At 49.0% G+C, this 10,981-nt stretch overlaps 1 protein-coding gene across 2 annotated transcripts in view; it reads right to left on the reverse strand.

Annotated features, from left to right (window-relative positions):
• Positions 1-10,537, reverse strand: part of ZNF592 (zinc finger protein 592) — a 40,471-nt gene extending 29,934 nt beyond the window's left edge. For both annotated transcript variants that reach the window (XM_084293058.1, XM_084293059.1), the window contains exons 1-3: positions 10,435-10,537; positions 9,497-9,611; positions 3,200-5,538 (exon numbers count right to left, since the gene is read on the reverse strand). In XM_084293058.1, the coding sequence (XP_084149184.1) occupies positions 3,200-5,530 (2,331 nt within the window). In that variant the 5' untranslated portion in view covers positions 5,531-5,538; positions 9,497-9,611; positions 10,435-10,537. The remainder of the gene's footprint in view (positions 1-3,199; positions 5,539-9,496; positions 9,612-10,434) is intronic.
• Positions 10,538-10,981: the final 444 nt, after the last annotated feature.

Below are 10,981 nucleotides of genomic sequence, written 5' to 3' on the forward strand. Positions count from 1 at the left end.
ATAATCCAAATTTAGTATCATTTCACACAAGAGCTCTACAGAACACCAATCAAACATCAACCCAGCTTACTTTCCATTTGTCAGGGGTCACCATCTTTTAGTACAGATCTGGGAACAGCAAATATGCCACTGCCACCCTTTGTCTTCAGCCACTGACCTTTCCCAAGAATTCCCTTTCCTGGGATAATCTGGGAGTAGGTACCTGAATAATCACTTCAGGCAACAACACAACGGGGACCTGCTCTGCTACAACCAAAGTTAAAGGGATTTTTTTTTTTCTGTTTCCTGAAGCTCTTTAGAACATGTAAGCCAAGCCACAGCTTTACTTTGAAAATAGCAAGATACTCAGTCCCAGAATTCAGACACAAGCTCTTCTCCACGCATCCTGAGGAAGGCATAGAGCAAGATACTGAAAAACACCAAAAAATCCAAAATACTATAGTGTGATTTCTGCTAGCGTTAAGAAACGATGACAATGTTTCCCCATCCCAAAGACAGCTGTTTCTAAATCAACATCTCAGGAGGCTGAGAAGAATGTCAGGGACGAAAGCAATACACAAGAGTTTTTGCTCAAATGCTTAAAATTACAACAAACACACAGTCCCTTGAGACATGGGGATGTGGTTCACGTCTGAGGTTGTCCACAACTGTTTATACCACCTCTGCATGTTGGCATCGTCCCACAACAGGAGCACGCTCCAGATCAAGCACGGGCACACAACTATGTGCTGAATTCACTGGAGCACACAATATGGAAATTGTGCCAGATTTAGGCTTCTACATTACCTGCAAGAGGGGAGAAAATATCTCAAGAGTATTTTGTGGCTGCTTCTACCACCTAAGAAAGTGCTTGTGAAACTAGCTGTTAGGTCATCTCCTGCTCCTACCAACGTTCCTCTTTTTTTTTTTTTCTCTGAACTATGTGAGAGTAGAAACCTCAGAAACAAATGCAGAGCTGGTGGAATCCCTGCCCATGGGGGCTGGAATTAGCTGACCTCTAGGGTCCCTTCCAACCCAAACCATTCCATGATGTGTAAAACCTTCAGCTCCTCCCTGTCCCAGGGGCACTGTGTCGGCACCTTTTTGCCATGATGACTCAGAAGCTGAGTGTGGCACCCATCTCCTGCATGGACCCCCTCCAAGACCAGCTAATTTCGGACTGATTGCTGAAAGCCTTAGTGGTGACACAAAACACCTTGGGTACTGCCACAAGGCCAAGGGACATCTTCCATGAGCTACTGATAAATCTGGACACAAACAGTAATGGGTATACAGGCCCAAGTTCTTTTTTTCCCTTTAGAAATATAACAGTTTTGCTGAAATGGATGTTCTGTGGGATAGATTGGTTTAGGTTGGGTGTTAGGAGAAATGTCTTTACTGAAAAGGCTGCCCAGCCCTGGAACGGGCTGCCCAGGGACGTGGCTGAGTCACCACCCGCTGAGGTCTTCAAGACACACGTAGCTGTAGAACTTCACAGCGTGGTTTATGGTGGGCTTGTCAGTACCAGGCTCGAGGTTGGACTTGGTGATCGCAGAGACCTTATCCAACCTGAATGATTCTGTGATTCTGGGAAGGGCGCAGGGCACCAGAGGGTAATGGGGAGCAGGGACAGGAGATGTGCTGAAAAGGGCCTCCCAATACAACACTGCAGCGAGGGTGAACACAGCCCTTCGAGTATAAGCAGGGGAAGACCAAAACAGGGAGGAGAGGGCTTTGCAAGCTCTCACGTCCCCTCTTTTTCTAGTTTTTCAACAGCTATATTCGGAAAAGCACTTCAAAAAAAGATCTCACATCTAGCAAACCTAACTCAAAGTGAGAGGCATAAACTTTTCTTGGTTAAGTTACAGAATAAATTATTTGATTACAGTCTAAAAATACTATCAGACATTTGTTCTCTCTTTAAGGAGCTCTTGAATTGATAATCCCACAACAAAAATAGGAAATACATTTTTAATGCCACTGATTAACATTTTAGCTCACTTAGGAGCACCCGCTGTATCCCCTCACCTGAAGGCTTTTCATTCCAGACTGCTGACATTTCCTAGAAATGTATTATAGTCCCAAACCAAGTTATGGCATTGATAAGAGTGCAGTGCTTACTGGTCTGCCTCAGGTAAGAAATGTGATTACGTGGCCACGTCAATCCCTTCCGGCCTCGCTATTTTTCATGACACAACCATTCAGCCATAATCTATTTTTTGCTGCTGATGAATTTAAGAGAAAGATAACAAAGCATCTAAACGGGGCCACTGCATGCCCATGCTAGTAACCTAAATGCTCCTGGTGGACATTTAACAAGTAAAGGGAGGCTCTGGAGAATGTAGACACCGCAACAGCCGCAGCAGAAAATGGTGGTCAGACCCCAGAAGGTCATGGGGTGGCACGGTGTCCTCATTCACGGAGCTCATGGAGGAGAGCACAGGAAGTGGAGCTGGCAGCCAGATGGACATGGAAAGTTTTCATTTCATGCAAAGAAGTAAGCAAAAAGGATTCCTCCTCCTGTTCAACTTTAGGACGGTTTATACTTAAACGGAATTGACCATATCCTCTAAAATAAATTAAAAACAAACAGCAACCACAACAAAAAACCCTACACACACACACACCAAAGTGTATCATCATGGTATGTAACAGAAAGCATCCCCTTCCTCTTCATCAGTAGATGCTGCTAACCTCTCAGCTAGTTCCATCCCAATATACGCTTTACCAGTCTAAAAGTTAAAAAACAGCACCAAAAGTTCGAAGTGTAATGCAAAGATTTTGGCACAAGTTCTAGGAAAGGTAAAATTAAGCTCTGTCAGGTTTCCTGTACCCAAGCCTAGAGCACAAAAGCCTGTTGAAGGCACTTCTCAGCACTTGATGTGCTTGCTGGTGATCTCTGATCTCCAACACCATCTTTCTTTGATGCTCGGAAGATCTCCATAGTCTCCCTCTGGCTCTTTTCTTGTCATCCCCATAATCAGACACTATCCACTCTTTACTGGCAAAGGGTAAAAAGAAGGTAAGCAAGCAATGCCAAGACATCCCTTCAGATGCACACATCCGGTCCCACACATATCCCAAATGTTCCCTGCAAGCACTTTTTTTTTTTTTTTTTTAAACAAAGCGACTCATTTGCCACTATGACACCTACTTCTTTCCGTAGAGGACAGTGTCTTTAAAGTCAGATTTAACTAACAACATTAAAATGATGACTTACCAGTCTCTCATTATCTTCTGAGGTTCTCTGGTAATGAGCCGCTAAAGCAACGTAATCCTGCGCCTGCTTGTTACATTCTAAACACTTGAGTCCTTGACGGATTAGTCGCAATGGGTCCGTGTACAGAGGCAAAGCGGGCTGAGTGTTTGTAGAAATTCCTACCCCGTTTCCTGAAGTAGCATTGGGTTTACGTGAAGGAGAGGGCGAGTGCAAAGTCTGAGGAGCCAAAGATGCTGAAGGGCTTGTAGAAGGTGAAAACATTTGGTCTAAGGAGATCGGTTTCATCAACAGCTGAGAACACTGCATGATAAATCCTTTGCTCTTATGATCTCTTGCATGTTTAAGCAAGCTACACTTATTAAAAAAAAGTAGCATAGTTGAACACTGAGTGCACATGACTTCAATGTGAACGCTTCGCCTACTATAGTGTTGAGTCAGGCTTTTCTCTAAGGCAAACGAATCCCCACATTCCAGGCAACAGTACCCAGAGGCAGGTAAATTAATACTGGTGTCAGGCGGAGGGCTAAGGTTGGGAGTATATATTGGCACCGGATTGGCACTGTGCAGTACTTTGTTAAATGCCTCCACAACGACAGGAGCAGCTTTCTTGACTTGATGCACCAGCGGCACCGACATTTGAGTCACCTGAGGCTGATTCCGCCTCTGCGCTGATGACTTCGCCGTAACAGAAGCAGCAACACTGTGCGGAACTAGGTTGAGATTTGCCAAGTGCACGGCTTTGGGAAGAAGGCTGGAGGTGGTCACGCTGGACGGCTGCACCACGATACTCTGCTGCTGCCTCTTGCTCAGCTGCTGCCCAGTGAAACCAACTTTTATGGCACCGCCGCTGCAGTTTGGCAGAGGAGATAAAGACACAGCAGATGTGCTGTTTGCTGCAAGATCTGTTTTCATACTATCTGTGTAAGGGCTCGCTATGTTCGACAGCTGGATAGCCAAAGCAGCCCCATTTTTGGTTGAGTTCTTGCTAGCCTCGCTTTCCATAACTGCGCTAGTGTCAGGGGAAGGGAAGGATTTGATAAACTCTTCAGCAGATGAGGTTTCTGCAGATGACTCTTCTAACGATTTACCCAGCTCATCATTTTCTGGCAAAATTCTAGTAACAGTTCTTTTGATTTCACCAGAGGATGTCTTGATAGTCTTTATTCTAACTTTGGGAATAGCTGGCGGAGAGCCGGCTGCCATGGAAGGCGAGCCTTTCCCACTGCTGTCACTACACACGCTTCGAGGACTCTCGGGCTGCTTGCTGGCCTTCCTCACCACCTCTAAGGGGCTTCGCGGACTCTTTGGCGACTTGGGCATTTTTGGACTTCCCTTTGTCCCATCTTTAAAAGGACCAGGTTCCTTCGTAAGATTCGGCTGATCGCCTTTTGGAATACAGGCAACCTTTTTGGCCTGAAGAGCTACTAACGCAGCCACGCAGGATGACAACTTCGAATGAGTTGGCTTTAACCTCTGGCGAGGTGGTACTGACGAAGACATGTTCAGGTCGGGCACAGACCCTTTATCTTCTCCTAAATTATTGTGAGGGAGATCTCCAAACACCAAGCCTTCTCCAAGAAAGCTATTAGTATCTACCAAGTCCTTGCTTGACTCCACAAACCTCTCTGCTGATTTGTCTTGGTCTCTCCTGTTCATTTCCAGCCTACTATCTGGCTGGAAGTGGATCTCCATCTTTTGATCCTTTTTACAGTACTGATCAAACATGCTTAATTCAGGCTCTGGCACCTTCCTAAAATGATCTAGTACTGAGGCTCCTGTTGGTATATACATGGAAGGCGGTGGAAAATACGGAGTTTGGGCATGTTTCAGTTTATCACCAATACTGTTCTCTTTGAACGCATCCTCTGGTTCAGGGCTGGAAATCGGGCTAAACTGACTAAATGTTGGCAAAGGCTCCGATTTGGACTGGTCCAATTTTTCAGAGTAACTTCTTGAGCTATCGCCATTAATAAAAGTCGACTCAAACTTCCCATAACTATGCACTAAAGCATGAGCCTCTGATGGCAGATCAGAGCCACGAAACCCGTTGTGCAGCAGACCAGTCCCCAGGTGATTTCCCTCCTTCTCTGCTTCAAAGGACTCCTGGCGACTCGTGTTCTTCACTATTACACTCACGACAGGAGCATCGGAGGGAGGCAAAGAGTGGGACAAGGACACATTTTCATCTATACAGATTCCCGATGACTTCAGGTGATTCTCGTTCTCCTCCCCAGCTGACGGGATGGTCTCCTTGGCATCAAGGCTTGTCGGATCAGGGATGTCAAAAGCAGCCAAGAGGTCATCAAAGTCTGGGGTTTTCATGTCCCCCATGATGAAAGCTACAATTAAAAGCAAAATACGTTGTCAGTTGTTAAGGTGTAATTGCCAGAGGTGCCTTAGAAATTAAACTTATATTCACATTTTAAAGAAAAGGTACAGCATTGAAGAAGCCTCCAGGGCGGAGTGTAGCTGCACTCCACAGAAGTTCCCTAGGCCTCTAACCTTAGGTGTTGACCACACCAGAGGAACCTGGTGTGCTGACTCTAAGAGGAAATGTACAGAGGGTGGAGCAGAGTGGAGACACCATAGCCAGGCTCAGTGATAAGATGGGAACGTGAACGTACATCGGAACCGATAAGCTGCATATTTGCTACCCCGGGCCAACTGCCTGCCGTGTTTTAGACAAAATGCTGTCCTTTTGATGAACTTTGTCCATTCTAATACCAAAACACACCTCCATCCCAAAAGCTACTTGCCTCCAAGGTGTAACCACGCCTTCCTGGGAAACAGAAGTCTCTACAGAGTCACTTTATATCTTTTCATGCGTTTGTAGCCAGATAGTGTTACTCACACTCTTGGTATTTGCACGTGCTTTGCAGACAGTGAATTTATCACCAGCAATCCAAAGAACCTGTGCATCTGTTGCTCTAATAAATTGCACTACTCGTTAATCAAGCCATGGTAGTTCTCACTGAACATGACCAAACTCCTCAAGTGTGGCCGTGGTAGTTCATGGAACGCGACTAGATTAAGGGTGTGTTACGTTATTTGTGCATCTGTCATCGTGATGGTTCAGTACTCTGAGTGTGGCTGGACTTAGGATGAATTAAGCATCACCCCCAATAAATTTACCCTTTAATGCAATAGGTATTATTTCTCTCAAGGACAAACTTTGTAAGATGTTGCTGCAAATGACTCTTATGTGACAAAACACACAAACTACCCAAAACACTAACGCAGCATGGCACAAAGGCTAGAAACATCTGCTGCAGACACTTCAACTTCCATTTCAACTACTCCAAGATTGACTTTTGACTCACAAAGATATTTGCTCTGCGGGACCCACCTTTTTTTAAACACAGCTTGCTTGGCACAAAGATATGCAGGCCAAGCAAGCTCTCTAGGGAGAGGGAACCCCACTCTGGCTCCTCCAGGCCCACCGGTGACCAGTATCAGTTCAAACTGCAGCCACCAGGCAATTTTCACCACACCGAGGGTCTCCCACTAGCATCAGTTCTCAGTTTTTGTCATCTTCACCCCTTCTGCTGTGCTGCTTTGGAGGGCAATCACGGGGAAGGAACCTCTTCTACCTGCACTGCTCCTGGACAATCAGCAGAAGCTCAGTTCCCATCCTGCTCAAGCCACAGGGACAGATGACAAATGACAGGAGCTGTTCATCTACAGTCCTGCAACACCACCTCTCCTCTCCAGGTTGTCTGCGGAGCTGCTCCTGGTGTTGCAAGCAAAGCAGTGGGAGATGGCATCCCCTTCACCTCTGGTCCAAACACAACCTTTTGAACGTCACCAAGCCCACACAGAAGATGTTGTTTCAACCTGATACCTCCAAGAACAACTGTCATCATGAAATTCAACTTAAAAGATTCAGAAGTACATTACTGTTTTATTTTTTTTTTTTTTTTTTTTTTTTTTTTTTGAGAGCTAATAATCTGAAGAATTCAGTCCTCCTTCAAGGCCAAAAAGCTAGAGGTAAACAGGTAGGCCAAGAGAAATAGGCCTGAAAACTGAGATGACTCCCTACGCAGGGCAATTTAAATAATACAAGTCTTCAGTAAATATTTCAGTACAGCCGCTCAAAGCAAACTGCAAACCAAGCAGGGGTTATTTGAAACAGGGGGCAATCCTTAATTAGATAATGATGCCACCAGGCCCAAACTGCCCAAAGACAAAGTAAAGGATCAGATCCGAATCGTAACAAGAAGTGACGTTCCCAGCCAGCTCTCTTCACAAGCCCTCCAGAAGGGAGTGGAGCTTAGACACCAGCCACAGAGCCCTATGACAGCAATAATAAAGCTCTGATGAGATGCATGATGAGAACTGACAGCACAGAATTGCTTGAGCATTTGTGCTCACTGCTGTATGGGTTTTGCCCCCACATTTAACCGAAATGTTGGTGCAACAAATAGACTTCCCAAACATTTAATGAGCCATCATTTAACACGTTTCATTTGAAAGCAAACTGATGCACGCAGGGAGGAAAAGGCCCAAAGAGAATCAAGTAAACTTGCAGAGCACCAGTTCCTGCTTGGCAAGGAGCACCCACAGGCAAAGTCAGTCCCGCCACACTCACTTGACTTGGGCTGCATCCGTGCTGCCAAAGCCAGCAGGGAGTGAGAGAGAAGGAAGGAGTGGCAAGAGCCCAAAAGAAGGGGGAAGAGCTGAGAGCAGAGGTGCAGGCAGGGAGGAACAAGGACCTTGGGATGAGGCAGAGGGAGAGAAAGTAGCTGTTTGACACCTCCCCCAACGGGCTGGGAGCTGCTAATTGAAGGCTGCTTTTATTATTTGTGACTGGGTTAAAAAAGTTCATCAAATGCCACATTTAAAAGCAAACAAAACAGAACTCTTCCTGGCAGACTGCTGGTACAGGGAACCAGCATTTCTATTTCTAGAGCTGGGCCAGGAGAAATCACCGCAGCACAGAACAAGGCATACTGGTCTTCGAGCATTAGTTCAGCCGTGCCTACAGACAAGCCCCGGAGGTGTTGCTTTGGTTAATCTACTCCAACACACTTCTGTGGAGATTTACTTGGCTTAAAAGTGGCTCGCTGTGGTTTAGCTTAAACTTGTTCTCATTCTTAAATTAAACCACAAATATGAATGTCCAGACAGGGCTCTGCAGTAATTTACAAGTCCCATCCCTCAGCCAGGTAGGGCAACGGTGCTTTGAGTTAAGTCCCCAAAGCCCAGAGGATTACCCATATGCTTCAAATCACCAGCACTTGATAATGAGTTTAGAAACATCACAGATTATTGCAGTTGGCAAGGAGCGCAGACCTGAAACCTCCCTTTCCTTTGGGTGGGAAAACTTGTGCCAGTTGGGCAGCAGCTAGGCATCGTTCAGCTGCTGAGATTCCTGGCACACAAATCCCTATGCGAGGAAGACATTTCGTTCCATAACCTGGAACACCCAAGTTTTATATACAGAAAAATCAGCTTGCCAATCACTCGACCCTTCTCTTCTCGCCCCCAAACACCTATCCACATCTCTGGATGTGTATTTTAAAACACGAGGCAAAAATGAATCCAAGGTATCCGCAGCATTACAAAATAAGCTTTTCTTGGAAGAAACCCTGCATTTTCAGATTTCGTGTACGTCTTCAGGCCTATAAAAGACGAGTTCATGTTCTTTACTATTATGAGAAGAAGCCTCTATTCAAGCATTTCTACACAAAACTGCATCTTAAACTTGTCAAAGCTACAATTCCTTCAGAAAAGCAAAGTTGGACACAAATTCTGGAGAAGACTGCATAAACATCTTGCCAATGGAAGAGATTTTAAAAGACATAAATTTAAAACTCTGATTAGACACTACTTATTTCTGCTCTTAGATAACAAACGGGACAAGTATATTGACGAAATTCTGCCCAAACTTTCCACGAACTGGCTTATGAGGAAAGCAGAAAATAGGGACTTCCATCCTTACTCCGTCCTTCCATTGCTAAAGACTTGCCTTAGAAACAAAGCTCAGAAGCCAAGTTTCTCTCTCTGGTTGCCTATAAAAGACATGGAGGTTGAAACTTCCAAAGCAACGGGTTAGATCAGTAACATACGGAGAGAACAAGGACTCACGGAGTAAAACACATGTATTTCACTGTGCAAAGCCAACCGCAGAACAGCGTGTTTCTCCAGGAGGCAGGGAACCTAGATGTCTCCATGCCATCCCCGCGAACTTGCTGCAGGCACTATGGCAAAGCCTAGGGCCTTCTGCTCTGGCTTAAGCTTCGCAACTCCGCAGAGGTACCTCAGTACCAGTGTCTCCCGCACACGTCCTGTACAAACCTTTCACCAGCAGCGTTATTCCTGCGGACTTTGGGAGATCCGCAGCGGCTCCTCTTCTCCAGACTTCCAACCAGCGCGTAGCATGCTGCTCGAGGAGGAAGTTCAGGCTTGCCACCTAACACAAGAGCACAAAAACGCAATTACACGAGGCTGGGCGTCTCAAGACAATAAATATTCATACAGCTGCAAGACAACAGTTAGGTACAACGGAAAAACACCTCCTGCTGCGACTGCAGGCCCGGAAAAAAGCAGCTTTTTCCCGGAGCGGGCATGGAGGCAGGCTGGGACCGCTTGCCAGGGGTTCGGCTGGGCTGTCAGGAGCGGGGAAGCGCGGGGAGCAGCCGCCAGCTGGCAGCGGGGCCGGCCAGGGGCTGTCAAGAGGCAGCGAGCCCAAAGCTCGGCGAACTCTGCCAGGCAGCGGAGGCTCCGGCCGGGGGGCTGCAACCCGCAGCCGGCACCGGGGGGCAGCGCTCAGGCCCCGCCACCCGACACAAAGGGCAGGCAGGCAGGCGGCCGCCCCCCCACCCCCTTTCTCCCTTTCTCCCTCCGTCCCTCCCGTTCCTCCCCCAGCCCGGCCGCGCTGTCAGCCCGCCGCGGCCCAGCCCCGCGGCCCCGCACGTGGGCGAGCCCCGCCGAAGTTTGCTCGCCCGCCGGGGCCGGGCCGCGGAGGCCGGCCGGGAGCCGCCTCCTCCTCCTCCTCTCCTCCTCCTCCTCTCCTCACCGCCACCGCGGCTCCACGGTTGCCGGTGGTGGTGGTGGCGGTGGTGGCGGTGGGGCCGCCCGCCCTGCCCTGCCCGCGGGGCGGCAGCAGCACCGGCAGCGGGAGGCAGCCGCGGGGCTGGGCGGAGGGCGAGCGAGCAGCGCAGGGAGGGGAAGGGAAAAGAAGGGAAGGGAAGGGAAGGGCAGGGCGGGCCCCGGCGCGGCCGGGCGGCACTCACCCGCACAGGCGGCTCCTCCGCCGGCCACCGAGCAGCCGCCGGGGCCCCGCGCAGGCCTCACCCCGCACCGGGCACCAACGGCCGCAACATGGCGGCGGCGGCGGCGGGCGGGGCCGGGGGCGGGGCGGGGCCGGGACGGGGCACGGCGAGACCGCCCCCCCCCCTCCCCTCCGCACCCCCCCGCTCCACCGCCGCCACCGCCACCGGGCTGGGCCTACGGGGACGGGGCCGCGGCCGGGACGGGCCCTGCTTGGCACCGGGAGCCCCCGCTCCGTGCTTGGGTCCCCGCACGCACACGCAGCAGGCCCCGCTCTGAGGCGCTCCGTGCCTCCGCTCGCCCAAAATCCGGCTTCTGGGACGGGCAGGGTGCTCGCCAGCTCCTGATTAACACCGTGTTTTTGTTTTTTTGTCCTTATTCTGCCCCAAAGTCGGCGGTCGCACGGTTTTATTCAGGGTTCTTGTCGGGTGAGTGGGGCTAGGCTTCGCGGCCGCCCACTCGCTTTTCAGAAATGTGAAAACCCAGGGCTGGGTTTTTCCCCAATCCTAT

The sequence above is a fragment of the Netta rufina genome, assembly GCF_964035555.1.
Source record: "Netta rufina genome assembly, chromosome: 11".
In the NCBI taxonomy this organism is placed as follows: Eukaryota; Metazoa; Chordata; class Aves; order Anseriformes; family Anatidae; genus Netta; species Netta rufina.